General features: G+C 58.7%; 1 protein-coding gene across 4 annotated transcripts in view; it reads left to right on the forward strand.

The window, feature by feature from the left end:
* The window catches only part of MYO7A (myosin VIIA), a gene marked incomplete at its 5' end in the record, with an annotated part of 65390 nt that overhangs the window by 16689 nt on the left and 31904 nt on the right, over positions 1–16797 (forward strand). For all 4 annotated transcript variants that reach the window (XM_081099918.1, XM_081099919.1, XM_081099920.1 and 1 more), the window contains 9 exons: positions 1255–1331; positions 1977–2096; positions 2820–2962; positions 3953–4163; positions 4636–4771; positions 7359–7465; positions 13414–13551; positions 14822–14980; positions 15636–15728. In XM_081099918.1, coding sequence (XP_080956044.1) covers positions 1255–1331; positions 1977–2096; positions 2820–2962; positions 3953–4163; positions 4636–4771; positions 7359–7465; positions 13414–13551; positions 14822–14980; positions 15636–15728 — 1184 coding nt within the window. The remainder of the gene's footprint in view (positions 1–1254; positions 1332–1976; positions 2097–2819; positions 2963–3952; positions 4164–4635; positions 4772–7358; positions 7466–13413; positions 13552–14821; positions 14981–15635; positions 15729–16797) is intronic.

Genomic DNA, 16797 nt, shown 5'->3' on the forward strand with positions numbered 1-16797 from the left:
ACAGGTGTATGGATAAAGTATAATGGGGGATGACTATTGGCCCTTTATTTTAAAAAATATTTTTTTTTATTGACTTCAGAGAGGAAGGGAGAGAGTGATAGAAACATCAGTGATGAGAGAGAATCATTGATCAGCTGCCTCCTGCACACCCCCTCAGGCCCTGCACCCTGGCCTGCTTTCATCTCCAGCCCCTTGGCCCTCATGCTGGGGCATATTCTTTGGTCATTCTCTCTGCTGTGCTGCTCCTACTGGGGATTGAGCTCGCAACCCGGACATGTGCCCTTGACCGGAATTGAACCCAGGACCCTTCAATCCACAGGCCGATGCTCTATCCACTGAGCCAAACCGGCTAGGGCTCTATTGGCCCTTTAAAACCGCTTCCAAATCTGTTTTCTTCTTTAAGGTCAAATGTCTTAGAGAAGGAGTAAATTTTTTAATTAAGTCATACTAAGGTATGAGTGATTAAATATCCATCTTCAGAAAAGGGGAAAGGCTAGAAAAGAGAATATGTTCACTCATCTAACACTCCCTGGTCACCTACTCTGTGCCAGGCTGGGAGACGGTCCTCTAAGGCAGGCCCCGAGTTCCACTTTGCTCTTGCCCTTGGTACCCAATACAGTCCACGACCGAGTAAGAGCCTGAGCTTAAGTCGAAACTGACCCTCTTGGAAAGTTTGTTTGGTGAATGGATGGATAATCCCAGCTCTAAGAAGCTCACAGTCTAGTGAGTCTTAAAAGACCAAGAGAATGCATACATGAGTGGAAAAACAAACTGATGTTCCTCTCTCTCTCTCTCTCAAAATCAATTCTTAAAAAAAAGACTAAGAGATGAAGAAAGGGTACACCAGGCAGAAGGGAGAGTTCATGCAGAGGCTCTGGGGCCTGAGGAAGCACTGGGGGAAGGACAGAGAGTATCAGGCACTAAGCCAAGCAAGGCCACAGGACCTGTCTCGGAGGAGCCACGGGTTGTTCTGGGAGCCTAGAGTGAAGGCTGGGGGGGTGGGGGGGGGGCGGCGGGGGCATGACAGCCAGCGTCTGATACCTGGGTGCCAGGCGTTGGCTACACACTGTTTCTAAGCTCCTGGTGCCCATAGTTCATGATGAGAACATTCATCAAACATACATTGACCAGAGAAGCTTTAAATCAGAGTGTGGTGTCCTCTGTGGACAGGGCGGGCATTCGTCCCCTTAGACTGCCCCCTTGGCCCCTGCCCACCCTCCCCTGCCTGATGCCGTGCCCTCTTGCTGCTGACAGCCAGGACATTTGAAAACCTGGATGCCTGTGAGGTGCTCTTCTCCCCGTCCCTGGCCACAGCTGCATCCTTGCTCGAGGTCAGTGCCCGGTCTTCTGTCCCTCGGCTGTTTTTGTTTCTCTCAGAGGGACAGTTTGGACTTCAGGCCCAGGGGCTGAGCATGTGGGGCCCAAGGAGCTGGGACCTCTGCTTGGGAAAGTTCTAGAAATTCAACACGGAGAACCCACGGTGCACAGGATCTGTGCTGGGCACGGGTCCCTAGGAGGAGGAGAGCCTAGAGCCTGTCTTCCCCCAGCTGGTCTTGGGAGCAGCAGGGACTTAGGGGACCAGGGTTGGGGGCCCCAAATGAATCAGTCTGTCGGTCTTTAGCAAACACTAGGCTTGGCCCTGGGTTGGAAAACGGCGATGAGTAAAACCAGAGTAAGAGCCAGTCCTGGGAAGGGCAGGTGACATACGGGGGGCGGGGGTGGGGGGCGGGGGGGCAGGCAGGGGCCATCCGAGAGCAGTGCCCTCCGGCAGCGTTGGGGTGGGTTGGTGTTGGGAGGATTTGGCTGTAGGGCCTGGGAAGGGCATTCTTACGGTGGGGCTCTGCCCTGTGGGACCGTCTGAGTGGAGGGAGCAGTCTCAGTGAGGCCTGGTTGTGAAGAGGGAGGGGTTCTGGGCGTGGTGGGAGTTCTAGGGGGGTGGCAGGTGGCCGGGTGACCTCCCGGTGTCGCCCCACCAGGTGAACCCCCCAGACCTGATGAACTGCCTGACCAGCCGCACCCTCATCACCCGCGGCGAGACGGTGTCCACCCCGCTCAGCAGGGAGCAGGCGCTGGATGTCCGCGATGCCTTCGTCAAGGTGGGCTTGCGGAGTGGCCCCTGCTCTCCCCACCCTCTGGAGGATGGGTTGTTGACGAGTAGGAGCCGAGGGGTCCACAGAGCTGGTGGGCCTCTGGGCCATGACCCCTACCTGCCCTTGGACCCAGGCTCCAGCCACTGGCTGCCTTGGGCTGAGTCCCACAAGGGCTGGGAGTTGTGCCCCCAGGGGCCCTGCACCCTGGCCTGCTTTGATCTCCAGCCCCTTGGCCCTCATGTGGGGCATGTTCTTTGGACATTCTCTCTGCTGTGCTGCTCTCAGCCCAGGGGCACCCACTCTGGTCTCTTCAAAGAAGACAATGAAGAAAGGCTGGGCTGGGTGGGCAGGGTGCCGAATCCTGCCTGTGTCCACAGTCACACGCTTGCTGTGCCTGCTCTAGGCCCTGTGCTGGGCTCTGGGACCTGCAAGGCATCCAGGGCTGATGGGGAGACAGAGATGGATGGAGAAATGGGAGTCCCAAGGAGGGCTCCCCATACTCTGAGGTCAGGGAAGGTTTCCTGGGGAGCTTTGAAAAACCAATAGGAATTGTCCAAGCAGAAAAGGGTGCTCCGGGCAGGGGGGACAGCTGGAGCAAAGGTGTGGGATTTCAGAGCTTGCTACCCCACGGAAGGGGCTGGAGCGAGGCCTCCAGGGCCCAGGAACATGGCCTGTCTCCCTGGGGGCCTGTGGCTGGGCCAGGGCTGATGCAGCCGCCCTGCCTCTCAGGGGATCTACGGGCGGCTCTTCGTGTGGATCGTAGACAAGATCAACGCCGCGATTTACAAGCCCCCCTCCCAGGACGTGAAGAACTCTCGCCGGTCCATCGGCCTCCTGGACATCTTTGGGTTCGAGAACTTCGCTGTGAACAGGTAGCGGTGGGCTCTGCCCTGCGGGACTTTTCCTCCACAACACGGACAGGAAGGTCACGTCTCTCTCCCTTTAGACTACATTCGTCGGCCCCACACTCACGCTGCCAGGCTGCTGGGAAATTTGACTCCCGTCGTCCCTGTGGGCCCTCTCTCCTTCCTCCCCATCCCCTCCAGTTCCTGGGCCAGCTGAGGCCAGCGAGGAGGGGTGGTGGTGGGGAGGCTCTTATATGGTCAAGGACACCCCAGGCCCTGCTGCCCATTGGCCTGTGCCCAGCTGCAAGGTGCCTGGAAGCAAGTGAGGCTGGGCCTGAGCCAAGGTTGAGATGGGGGTTTTGGCCACACTTGGAGGCCCACACTCTTGGGGGGCCATGTGGGCAGACGGATGGAACAGGCCCAGGTGGATCCCAGGTGGCAGGAAGCCGGCCCTGCCCCACTTCCTAGCTGCGTGACCCCTCGCAAGTCGCCTCAGTTCCTGTAATGTCTGGATGTCTTGAAGCCCTCCCCACACGCCGCCAAAACGCCCACATTGAATTCACAGAGTGTCACCGGGAGGGCGCTGAGTTGGTGGCTCAGCGATGTCAGCCGTCAAGGCTCTGCTTCCAAGTCTCACCAGCGCCCCCCCAAATCCCATTTCTCCATCACTTGGACCACTCCTCCTGGGCCACCTCCCCAGCCTTGGCTCTGCCCCTCCCAGGCGCTCTGCCTGGGGCTGGAGCCCACCTGCCCGCCCTCCCCAGGGCCTGGTCATGCAGGGGAAGGGTCCTGAGCCCCAGGCCCTGGCTTTAGCTCTCCCTCTGACTCACTGAGTGACTTTGGGGGGATGCTTTGCTCTCGCTGGGCCTTGGTGTCCCCTCCTGCTCATAGGGGGTTGGACGTGGCAGTCCCGGGCCCCCTCAGACGTGGAGGCAGAGCTGGGCCCCCGAGCAGTGGAGCAGGGCCTGAATGACACCCCCTTGTCCCTGTGTCCCCTGCGCACCCCCCCCCCCCAAGCTTTGAGCAGCTCTGCATCAACTTCGCCAACGAGCACCTGCAGCAGTTCTTCGTGCGGCACGTGTTCAAGCTGGAGCAGGAGGAGTACGACCTGGAGAGCATCGACTGGCTGCACATCGAGTTCACCGACAACCAGGACGCCCTGGACATGATCGCCAACAAGCCCATGAACATCATCTCCCTCATCGACGAGGAGAGCAAGTTCCCCAAGGTGGGCCTGCGGGGGACTGAGGGGGTGTGGTGGTGATGGGGGAGGCTCATCCTCCACACCCAGCCTCCGCTCTCCTCACCTGCAAAATGGGGCTAATGACACCCACTCTCAGGGTGGCTCTGGGCCAACTCAAGTGCATTCATCTGGGTCCTGCACCCAACGCTGAAGATCTAAGCATGCAGCTGGCGCAGAATAGGTGCTCCCCACACGGACTAGGCCTTGGAGTGGGAGGGACTGTTCCCAGGGTTTTATTCCCAGGAGTAGATTTTCTAAACTGGACTGTATTATCATGGTGGGCAAGTGGAGGCTCAGAGAGCTCCTCTGAGCAAAGGGAGAAAAGCTCTTAAGAAAGACAGAAGAGGGGGTGCAAAGACATGGGGCAGGACAGGCAGTGGGGCCTGGTGGAGAGTGGGGGGAGTGGAGGTGGGGGGCATGGGAGAGGAGGCCCGACAGCTGCCCTCGGTCCCCACAGGGCACGGACGCCACCATGTTGCATAAGCTGAACTCGCAGCACAAGCTCAACTCCAACTACATTCCTCCCAAGAACAATCACGAGACCCAGTTCGGCATCAACCACTTTGCTGGTGTCGTCTACTATGAGACTCAAGGTACAGGCGGGCTGCCTGGGGCTGTCTCCTTGTCTGGGCCCCTCCCTCCCTCACCCTCTCCAGCCCAGGGCAGAGACCCAGGTCCTGGAATGCAAGGTGGAAACGGTGGTATCAGTGCTTTTTTTGCTTTGTTTTAGAGATTTAAAAGTGTTGCAGTAAAATATATAATACAAAATTTACTATTTTAACAATCTTTACGTCTATGATTCAGTGGCATTAAGTTGTTCACAATATAGTGCAGCCATCATCACTATTAGCGTGACCATCATCACTATCCGTTTCCAGAGCCTATTCGTCACCCCAAATAGGAGCTCTGCACCCCACTGACAATAACTCCCCCTCGCCCTCCCCCCAGCCTCTGGTACCCCCGATCCTGCTTTCCGTCTCACATGTTGGACCATCTGAAGTGCTTCTGGGAGTGGAATCTACAATATCTGTCCTTCTGTGTTTGGCTCACTTCACAGAACATAAGGTCCTCGGGTGCGTGGCTGTTGGAGCACGTGTCCTCTTTAGTATCGTTTCATCTGTTGATGGACGCTTGCGTTGTCTCCATGAGGTGGCTGCTGCAGATGATGCTCTGAGAACGTGGTGTACACGTATCCGAGTCCCTGCTTTCAGCTCTTTGGGGTGGGCTCAGTGCTCATCCGTACAATGGGAAACTGAGGCTCATAAGGGGGGGTTCATGGTCCTTACAAGACGTAGCCTTTGGATGCAAACCCAGGCCTAGAACCAGCCCAGTTACCCTCCAAGACTCTTTTAGCAAAAGGACCACGTGTGAGCTTTGAAGGGGATGTTCCTCTTCCCTCCTGGGACATGCAATTGGGTTCATTTCAAGCTAGACGCCAAGAAGAGGGTCAGAACACAGTCCAGTTTACTCCACTCGGAATTCTCACAGGGTCTGCCAAAAGCCTGCAGGTGGTCCTAGCCCGCCCCGTTGGACTGAAGGGCCAGCCTTGACTGGGTCTCCGTTGTGGGATGTGTCTGCATGGAGCTCCGGTCATTCAGCCCCAAAGGGTCCCACCCACAGCCCAAGCCTTTGACATTCAAAACAAATAAGAATAGTCATCAGTTTAGCAGGTCCTTGTTGAGCTGGTCCAGAGGCAGTAGTGTGTCATGAGCCATGCTGCAGGGGTGGGCTCTGAAGGCTGCTCAGCCCGCCTTACAATATGAAATGTGAGCTCCAACCGGGCTGTCGAGAGAAGGACGCCAACGTCACGTGAGAAGGACTCTTGGGCAAACCAATGGGTCTGTTGTTTGGAGCAACAGAGGATTGCAGTTTTCAGTTCAGTGCCACCAACACTCACTGAGCATCTGTTACGTGCCAGGCTTCCTGTGTTGCTGAGGATGCAGAAGTGAAGGCGGAGGGAATTTTACATGAAGCTGTAGAATTATAGAACGTTAGCTCTGGAGGGAACACGAGGGTCATCTACTTCTATGGATTTGCCAGCTGAGGTCCAGAGAGTGAAATGCCTTCCTCAGATCACTGACCAGTTCTGAGCTGCCTGAAGCAATTCTGCCAGCATTTTCTGGTTGGCCAAGTGCTGTTTTAATCCGGCATTTCATTCGTGACATGGATGGTGATGGGTGATCTGAAGAGAAGCAACAGCCTTTGAGTGCTGTCTTTCCCATCTGACCGACGAGGAAGCTGAGGCCCAGAGGGCACCTTCCCAGGTCTCAGCGCGTTCCTTAGAGCCCCACAATCCATGCCGACCCCAGAGCCCACCCCTCCACTGCGAGTGCCCCTGCAGCTCACCCCTCCTCAGATGCCTGGAGGGCAGCCCGGCACTGGTCTCTGTGCCATCTACCAGCCCGGGCAGCCTGAGTCCTGTGGGGAGAGGGTGCTGCCCTCTGCAGTGTCCCTCCTCCTCAGCCCTGAGCATCTGTCTCCTGCCCCCCCAACAACCCCCCTATTAACCAGCTCCTAACTCCCCATTAACTGGGAGCGGCAGTTGGGGTCTGTGTGGTGTAGGGAAGCCTCCTTGGCCTGCGCCGGTGGTCCTGAGTTTGTCTTAACTCTGCCTGTGACTTGCTTAGCTGCTCTGAACATTGATTTACTCCCTTGTGGGATGAGAAGATAATCCCTGCTTGTCCCACACCTCCTGGGCGCGGGGGCAGCTGTGAGGGGACATTGAAAACATAAGGCAAGCTGTTGTGAGTTAATTTTTGTACTATTAGCTGGTACCAGATCAACATGTAGTCTCTCCCAGGTGACACTTACCATTGCTTTTGACACCTTTGTTTAAAAGACTGAGGCTGGCATTTTAGGCACTGGGGCTCACCCAGGGAGGTGCCCACTCCGTCCCCGGGACACACCTGCTGCCCTCTCTCTGACCAGCCTGAGGAGGGGCTGTGTGGTTGGGGTGATGGAGCTCCAGCTCAGGCTCTGCCCTCACTCTCTCTGTGACCTTGGGCCAGTGGCTGTCCTCTCCCGGCCTCAGTGCCCCCCCTGAAACACGGATGTGGGTGGACTGGGTGAATGTTGAGGATCCTCTGGCCTTGGATTTGGGCGGGGGGAGGCGGGGCTGAGTCTTGTCAGGCGGAGGCAGCCGGAGCCCGCGAGGCATGACCACTCTCTGCCGCTGCCCAGGCTTCCTGGAGAAGAACCGGGACACCCTGCACGGAGACATCATCCAGCTGGTCCACTCCTCCAGGAACAAGTTCATCAAGCAGATCTTCCAGGCCGACGTCGCCATGGTAACGTGGGGGCAGGGCTTCCATGGGGCGGGAGGGGTCCCCAGGCACCAGGCCCGTGTCTAGGCACCCTTGTCCAACAGCCTCAGCGTGTCCCTCTGGCCGCAGAGCCGGGACAGAGCTTTCCTATGCCTCTAGGAGGGGTCGGGGGCCTCCAGGACCCTCCCATCTGGTCCTGTACTGACTCGGGGTGGGGGGGGAGGGTGCGGGGAGGTGGTGTGTGTGTGCAAGGCCCAGAGAAGGGTCACGTGAGAGGTCACAGAGCAGAGCCTGATCAGGACTTGGTTTACCATGGGGCCCCCCCTCCCCCCAGACCTCCTACTGCTAACAGGGAGCAGGTCCAGCCTCAGGTCGTCGGTAGGTGTGGCATTCAGAGAAAAGGCACAAAGGATAGATGTGCACCAGCCCTGGAGCCCGTGGGTGGAGAATTCCTCACCGTCCGTCTCTCCTTTGTCCCTCGAGTGGGAGGCTGGTGGGCCTCTCCCTGCAGGATCATATGCCTTTTTCTCATATTTCCTCCTGTCCCCTGGCTTCTTGGAGGGGCACGGAGAGGCTCACAGGGCCGGCAGAGCCGCTACCCCCTCGGTGCCCGTCCAGGTGCCTCAGATGCCCCCAGCCCCAGGAGCCCAGACCTCTGCCCTGCGGGTCCTCTTCTCTCCCTGGTGGGTTTCGCCCTCTGTTCTGACCCACCCCGTTCTCCTTGCCCCTCCCCCCATCGCGCCTGCACTGTGGTTCCTGCTATAGTATCTCTGTGGTTACTCATCGGGCACCCTCCGCCAGTCAGCAGCTTCTGCGAAGGTAAAAGCCCTGAGGTCTCTGGGACTAGGCTGTGTCCTTGGTCCCCATGGCACCAAGGTTTGGGGAAAGGGCTGGCTTTTCTTTATTTTTCTTTCTTTTTTTTTGAGTGTGTTTTTTTGTGGAGTGGTTTGTGGAGTGATTTTGTTTTTGGTTTCTGAGTGTGTGTATTGCAGGCATCTCAGTTTCTTGAAGAAGGAAACTGAGTCTTAGAAAAAGAGGCAAGACTTGCCCAGCTGCCCCGTGAGCCAGGGGCAGAGCCGAGACCAAACCCGAGTCTCCCGTCCTCTGCCCCCCCTGAGCCTCTTCGAGGCATCAAGGCAGCTCCTCCCAGGCCCTGCGCTCGGTCAGGTCCTCAGTGACCTTGTGCGGCAGGAGGGGCAGGTGGTGTTTTCTGCATTTTTCGGATAGAAAGCTCAGAGATGGGTGTGACCCACTCCAAGTCAGCATCCGGGGGAGCTGGCCCTAGAAGGCCTCGCCCAGACCTGCTAGGGTCCAGTGGTCGGCAAACTGCGGCTCGCGAGCCACATGTGGCTCTTTGGCCCCTTGAGTGTGGCTCTTCCGCAAAATACCGACTTCTGTGCATGGGCCACAAAGTTTCAATCGCACTGTACATGCGCTCCCGCACGTGGTCTTTTGTGGAAGAGCCACACTCAAGGGGCCAAAGAGCCGCATGTGGCTCGCGAGCCGCAGTTTGCCGACCACTGTGCTAGGCTCTGGAACAGCACCCCTTCAGGTCGTGGCTCCCAGGTGCTTTAGGTGCCGAAGGTGCTGGGGCCCCCTTAGCGGCGGCAGAGCTCTGGCATCCCCTTTGCCTCCCTTTTCCCTTCGGAACCCTCCGTCTCCTCTGTCTAGTCCTGACATCGCCCCACACGTGGTCTAATGCTGAGTCCCTCTTCCTTCCTGGATGTCTGGCGCCCCCTGCTGCCCAGTTCCTCACAGAGTCCTGAAACAATTCGTGAAAGCCTCGGCTGCAGAGTGGGGCAGGAGCAGGGGGGCCTCTGTCCGCTGCCCACGGAGCAGCCCTGGACCCCACCCCTGTTGTGGCTCAGTCAGTTAACAGCGTGAAGGTAGGGCCACCACCAAAACGGGGCCCAGACTCCTGAAGCACCAGCTCCGAGCACTCCCACCCCGAATCCACCTGACCCAGGGTCACATTGATGAGACCTCCAGGCTCTCCTGCATTCTTTCCTCTCGTCCTTTCCATTCTTTCCTCTCAGCCCACCTGCCAGGCCCACCCACTCCTTCTGGTCTTCATGGTCCTGGAATACCACTGCACCCCGTCTCCTCCCACCCCCTCTCCTCTCACCCCAAAGTACGATTGCCCCCAGGTGACAGCTAAGGAAGCTGGGGCCCAGAGAGGCCTAGCTGCTTGCCTGAGTTCACACAGCTTGTGCCACACAAGGGTTAGATCCAGGTCTGTCTCGTGGAGGTACAGCGACTTGTCCAAGGTCACATGCAAGGGAGGGCTAGTGAGGCTTTTCAAGCCCCCGCTCTTTCCACTGCACGATGGTGTCTCTGTGAGCGTCCCCCTCGAGAAGAAAAATGCTCTGTACCCGCCGGCAACACCGCGGGTCTGTTAAAGGCACACGGGACCCGGCTGGGTGAACCGTGCAGTCAGTTTATTCCACACAGCGTGCTGGCTGCAGTGCTCTCTCGGGGCGGAAGCCCAGACGCCTTGTCCAGCGATCTGAACGCATGTCCCGTGCAGGCCCCCACCCCTGAGCTCCCAGCCTTGCTTCTTGTGTCTGCTCCCCAGGACGGCCCTGGCAGCCCCACCCCAGCCACTGCTGCTGGGAAGCTCAGCTGAGCCATCAGGACGGCGGCACTGAGCACCCGGATTAATGTCTAACCCCAGTCACGTGTCCCTGGGGCCCCGAGTCCACGGACGTTTTGTTCACTCTGTGCCGGCAGCTTCCCAGCCCCATTCCCCTCACACTCAGGTGCCTGCCTCTTAGGTCCCTTCTGTGGAGTCACTTAACAATGACTTCTGGACTTTTCACTCCTGCCTTTACCCTACCTGCCCACCCCCACCCCCCCGCACCCTCCCAGATGCCATCCCCAGATATCTTCAGGTCATCCCCAAGACGAGGAATACCAGGAAGGGCCACCTTTCCCCTCACCGATAAAAGCCAAATCAGGAGCCCAGGTGGCCAGGGGGTGATGGCAGAGCCCGCGCTCCGTGGCCCGTTCGCTCCATGATCCAGGCATAACTGCTGGTGTGCCCTATATGCCAGACGCTGTCCTACGTGTTGACACCATAGTAGTGAACAAAACGGGGAAAATGTCCTGTCTGCATGAAACTTACAATCTGGCAGAAGGGGAAACAGTTAATCAGTTGGCAATAAGTAAAGTATATAGCATGTCAGGCGGGACTATATGACATGGAGAAAGATTGAGAAATGGGGAATGCCGGTTGGGGAGGCGTTGCAATGTTGAACAGGGGCATCGGGAAAGGCCTATGGAGACGTCGATAAAGGCGGGGCGGGGGGGGGGGGTGCGCGGAGAAGCCCGCCATGTGCATTGTGGGGGGAAAAGCACGGCAGGGAGAGGGGACAGCGAGTCCACGCCCTCAGGTGCTCCTCAGCCTGAGCCTGCCAGTGCCTTATAGGAAGAGCAGGAGGCGGGAGGCGGCTGGCTGGAGGGAGCGAGCGGGTGTGGACAGCGAGCAGCTACAGGGGCCAGGTCTTGTGGCTGCTGTCGGCTGTTGTGTCATGGCAGAGTGGAGGCAGTGTGGGGGGACAGAGCAGCTTGGAGGTTCTTGCAGGGATCTGAGAGAGCCGCTGGTGGCTTGGACCGGGCGGACAGTGAGGAGTGGGAAGGACGCAGGTCCTGGGCCTCCTTTGGAGGGGAGCCGAGAAGATGCTGGCCTGCTGTCTGTGCTAGCAGCTGGATGGCTACTAGGGTTTTGGCCTGAGCAATCGGAGGTGGACCATTTCTGGGAGCCCTGGAACGAGGTCAGCAGCACTTCAGATCAGCTGTGCTGTGGGCTGGTTCCGTGCCAGGCCCTGGGCACCGCAGTAAGAAAGGCAGGCCCACCTGTCCTCACGCGGCCCACAGCTCAGCAAACACAGACTAAGGTGGTTCCATTGTGGTCAAAACCAAAGAAAGCTGTGGGTCTTGTGTGTGGTTGTGTATATGTGCTGTGTGCGCGCTCTGTGTGTTATATGTATGTGCTGTGTGTTCTGTAACTTGTGCACTCTGTGTGTTGTATGTGTGTGCTATATGTTCTATAAGTTGTGTGCTGTGTGTTGTGTATGCTGTGTGTGTTCTGTGAGCTGTGTGTTGTGTATGCTGTGTGTGTGTTCTGTGAGCTGTGCATTGTGTATGCTGTGTGTGTTGTGTGCTGTGTGTTGTGTATGCTGTGTGTGTGTTCTGTGAGCTGTGCATTGTGTATGCTGTGTGTGTTCTGTGAGCTGTGTGTTGTGTATGCTGTGTGTGTGTTCTGTGAGCTGTGTGTTGTGTATGCTGTGTGTGTGTTCTGTGAGCTGTGCATTGTGTATGCTGTGTGTGTTCTGTGAGCTGTGTGTTGTGTATGCTGTGTGTGTGTTCTGTGAGCTGTGCATTGTGTATGCTGTGTGTGTTCTGTGAGCTGTGTGCTGTGTATGCTGTGTGTGTTCTGTGAGCTGTGTGTTGTGTATGCTGTGTGTGTTGTGTATGCTGTGTGTGTGTTCTGTGAGCTGTGTGTTGTGTATGCTGTGTGTGTGTTCTGTGAGCTGTGCATTGTGTATGCTGTGTGTGTTCTGTGAGCTGTGTGCTGTGTATGCTATGTGTGTGTTCTGTGAGCTGTGTATGAGTTCTGTGTCTGTGCTGTGTGTGCTTAGGGCAGGGGCTCCCACACAGGCTGGGCACAGCCCAACCTGGACAGCTCTCCGTCCCAGTGCTGCTGCTGGGTCAGGGTTGGGGGCAGCCAGCCTGACATCCACCCCACCCCCCTGCAAACACCCCCAGCTTCCCTTGGCAAACCTTAGGAAATGCTCCAAATAAAACGACAACGGAAAACACTGCACATTTCAGACCAGCAAGTGTTGGCTGTTTCTCGGCAGGTTCATTTCAGTCTGAGGCTCATGGGCTATGGCTTCAATGCCTCTGCCCACCCCCCTCCACACACCTCACATGTCTGCATCTGCACCCCGGGTTTTGGGCGCTGCAGGAGATCAGCTACATTTATGTCTTACGTGTAGCATAAAACCTTACAATAATAATCAAATTCATTCATAAGAAATCCTCACCCAACAGAAGTTTCCAGCAAAACCATAACATCAAAATGCTTTGGAATAGAATCTGGTTTCTATGGCCAGTGTCTGGGTATCAGTCTGAGATGGTCCACTTCCTGTTTGTTTGCTGTCTGGCCTCCCTACCCCACCCCACCCCACCCCACCATCTCACCATATTCTGAGAGGGGCTCCACCAGGGCAGGGAGGTGCAGGGGTCCCTGGTGGGCTCTCCAGAGAGACTGGCTGGCAGAGCACAGAGCCATGGGCCTTGGGCCACACAGTGGGAGGCCAGCTCTGTGCCTTCTTAGGAGGCTGACCCAGACCTGCTTGGCCAGGCCAGCTGCTGAACCACTAATCCCACAGGAAGGGGAGAGCACAGGCAGCCCTCCCCCAATCCCCCACCCTCCAGCCCCCACCCCCTATCCCAGGTTCCCAGGTTGCTGTTCACGTCCACTGTGCCACTCTCATCACAGCCTGTCAGCCTGATAGGGAGGGAGGCTCCGCGCTCAGGACCACACAGGAGGTGGTGGGCCAGGGTTTGAGTTTAGGTCCTCTCACCTGTCTGTAGGAAGGACCCCTCCCCTTACCCGTGCCCTGAGTGAGCGTGTTCGGCCACTCATTTATTCCTGGAGAGGGAGACTGGGGACTCAGAGAGGGGCTGAGCCTTGCCTAGAAGCCTCCAGCACACCAGGGCTCTTTCTGGCTCAGGTCCCAGGCGGCTCCCTGGAGCGGGCACGCCTGGGTCCAAGCTCCAGCTCAGACCAGACAGGTCACAGGGAAACCCCAAGTCCCGGGCAGCCTGCTTCGCCGCTGGGCTGTCCTCCCTCAGGCCCTGAGCCCGCTGACCTCCCACCGTCCCTTCCCTCCCCTTCCCTTCCCTTCCCGAGTGCTGGCGGGACACAGGTCAGCCCCTCCCATCGCTGTGGTCCGTCCCCCCAGGGCGCGGAGACCAGGAAGCGCTCGCCCACGCTCAGCAGCCAGTTCAAGCGGTCGCTGGAGCTGCTGATGCGCACCCTGGGTGCCTGCCAGCCCTTCTTCGTGCGCTGCATCAAGCCCAACGAGTTCAAGAAGCCCATGGTGAGTGGAACCAGCCTGGGGGGGGGGGGCGGTGGAGGGGCCGGGCCGTGGGGGGCAGGGTGGGGACTGGGTGAGGGCCCCCACATTCGAGATGTGGGACCGAAGGCTCCGGGAGGTTAAGGGGTTTGCAGCTGCAGAGCCCAAATCCTCACTGGGTGCCCGTCCTCCCAGGGCCCTGGATGTGTTGTTTGCCACATGCTCTTCCTAGAGGCTGGGGCGGGGGTGGGTGGGACAGAAGGTGGGGGGCCAGGGAAAGTGCCTGGAGGGAGAGGAAACAGGTGGCGGAAGGAAGCCAGCCCGTCTGCGCGTGCTGGCCCTGCCCCCTGCTGGATGCATTCCCCAGAGTGCGGAGTGCGCTGACCTGATGGGTCCCCTGGGGGCTCAGGGCCAGGTCTGCAGGGTGTGAGGTTCAAAGGGGCCCCAGCAAGCTCCCCACCTAAAGCAGGAGGAATGAGGCCAGGGCCCTGCCAGGCAGTTGGGTACCACCTTTCAGATGCCCTTCTCTGGGCCCCGACCCCAGCATCTGTGGCCTGGACCTTGATAGCAGGACATCCTCACTGCCCTCCGCCTTCCTGCCCCTGCCTCCCTGTCCAGGCCCCTCCACTGCAGTGAGAGACAGGAGTCAAACGCGTCTGACCGCTCACTGCCTGCGGCCCCCCTAGCCAGGCCCCCGAGGGCCTTCTCAGCCCTCCAGGAACCCCAGGCTGGCCCTGCGGCTGCCATCACAAAAACAACTGTGCGCCGATTAGACCAATTAAGGCACTTAACTGTCAGCAGCCAGACAGTTGTCTAAATAATGACAAATCTGCAATGACCGTAGCACGAAGGGCAACCCCTGGGATGTGCCAGGCACCCAGCACCTGCACAACCACAGTCTTGGCGTGGGTCAGCCTCCGCAGTCCCTGTGAAGTCCCCCGACATGCCCTGCACTTTCAGGCTTCCGCACCTTTGCATATGCTCGCCCTGCCCCTCCAGTGTTCTCCAGGGTTAGAGCAAAGGCTGCCTCCCCCAGGCAGCCCCCCCCCCATGTCCCAGGGGGAATTAAGCCATCTCTCCTCTCTGCCCCCGAGCACCAGCTCACCTCCGTGAGGATCTCATTTCTTGCTGCCATGTGGGTTTGAACTGCAGACCCAGGTTCCGTCCCACCTTTGCTCCTCATCTGCTGTGCGGCCTGGGCCTCTCCGGGCCTATGTCTGGGGCTGGGGGCACGCGGAGCAGGGCTGGGCTCCCAGCAGGAGCCGCCAGCACTGACGCGCTTGGCTCTGGGCAGCTGTTCGACCGGCACCTGTGCGTGCGCCAGCTGCGGTACTCGGGGATGATGGAGACCATCCGCATCCGCCGAGCCGGCTACCCCATCCGCTACAGCTTCGTGGAGTTCGTGGAGCGGTACCGAGTGCTGCTGCCCGGCGTGAAGCCGGCCTACAAGCAGGTACAGAGCTGGGGCACGGGGGCAGGAGGAACGGTCCCAGCTCTGGGCTGGGCAAGGGCCCATTTTCCCCTTGAGACGGGGTGCCGGGCGTGACGTCCGCCTGCCTCCTGAGGTGCGGCTGGGAAACTGGGGTCAGGAGGGCAGCGAGGGCTTCGATGGCCGTGCTTGCTGGCCGTGGACTTCACCGGTGGGTGTACTGGATGAGACCAGGGCTGCCAAGTGGGCTGTAGGTGTTAGATGTGGGAGAGGGGTGTTTTTAAAAATATGTTTTTTATTGATTTTTCTTTTAGAGAGAGAAAGGGAGAGGGAGCGAGGGATAGAAACATCAGTGATGAGAAAGAACCATTGATCGACTGCCTCCTGCAGTCCCCACAACCCTGGCATGTGCCCTGACCGGGACTCGAACCGGCGACGTCTTGGTTCATGGGTTGATGCTCAACCACTGAGCCTCTCCAGCCGGGCAGATGCGGGAGAGGGTCCTGCAGGCACCCTGCCGAGCTGAGGAGAGAAGGGAGGGTCAGAGAAGGCAGGGCCTGCTTGGGTCACACAGGGAGTTGGGGCAGAGCTGGAGCGAGAGCCCTGCCTCCCAGCCGTGGGAGGAGCACAGAGGTGGCCTTTCCCACTGCCCATTCCCTGATGCGCCCTTGCCCCACAGGACGACCTTCGGGGGACCTGCCAGCGCATGGCTGAGGCTGTGCTGGGCACGCACGACGACTGGCAGATTGGCAAAACCAAGATCTTTCTGAAGGTGAGAAAGGCTCCAAGCCGACTGCCTTGGGGGCTGTGGACTCCTGTCACGGTGGGAACGGGCGCCAGGGGGCCTCTTTGGAGAAGCTGGCGTCAGACGGGGTCAGGGCTGGGCCTGTGCATCCTCCCATCCTGCAATCTGTGATAGGACGAGTGGGCGTGTGGGCGGGAAATCAGGCCATCTTGGTAGGGGAGGGGCAACTGGTATTGAGCCCAGCTGTGACCTGGGGTTGGGGTCAGAGCACTGACACTGGGTGAGAAAATAGAAGACCAAAGTGGGCTCATGGGTTCAATGCGGACCCCGTGGCTGTCTTCCCTGGGACTCTGGGCAGGCCACTGGCTCTTGCTGAGCCTCATTTCCCCATAAAATGGGATGTGCCTGGTGGGGGATTTCTCGACTGTGGTTTCCTGCCAGGCAGGGCTCACCCCAGGCTCTGGTGGGTGCCACCCCCTCACTCTCTAGTGTCCCTGGTTCCTACCCTCCCTGAGCACAAACCTGGAGCTCTCTGGCTCCCACCGCAGCCTGAGCTGGGAGCAGGAAGCGAGGTCCTGGGGCGTCCTGGCCTTGGAGCAGAGCTTGCTGGCTGTTGGTGGTGGCTGGGCTGCTGCCTCAGGGCCAGTGTGAGCTCTCAGCCTGCGGGCTTCCTCATTTCCATTTCCGTCGCGTTCGCTTTCTGGCCGTTCAGGGTCACAGGGCAGGGCTCCTTCCTCTGGTACCGGGTGGGGCCTGGGCTGCGCAGGACATCTGGGTGGAGGGAAGGAAGGAGCCAGCCCGGAGCCGGAGGGGGCCCCGGGCTCCAGTGTCATTCCTTCCTGGCTGCGGGGCCACAGGCCAGTCCCTTCATCTCCCCGAGCCTTCATTTCCTCGTCGGAAAAATGTGTGCACCGGGCGTGCATCCCACAACTGCCCAGACTCGGTGGGGCTTTTTGTCCATGATCTTATTTAGTCATCACAGCAGCCAGTGAGGTAGGATCATTATGCCCATTTCAGAGGCTCAGAGAGAAGAAGTGAGATGCCGAGGTCAGGCCCTGGGCTTGCAGCCAGGGTTGGTCTGATGCCCGGCCCTGTA

Source organism: Myotis nattereri (genome assembly GCF_964212035.1).
Source record: "Myotis nattereri genome assembly, chromosome: 9".
Classification (NCBI taxonomy): Eukaryota; Metazoa; Chordata; class Mammalia; order Chiroptera; family Vespertilionidae; genus Myotis; species Myotis nattereri.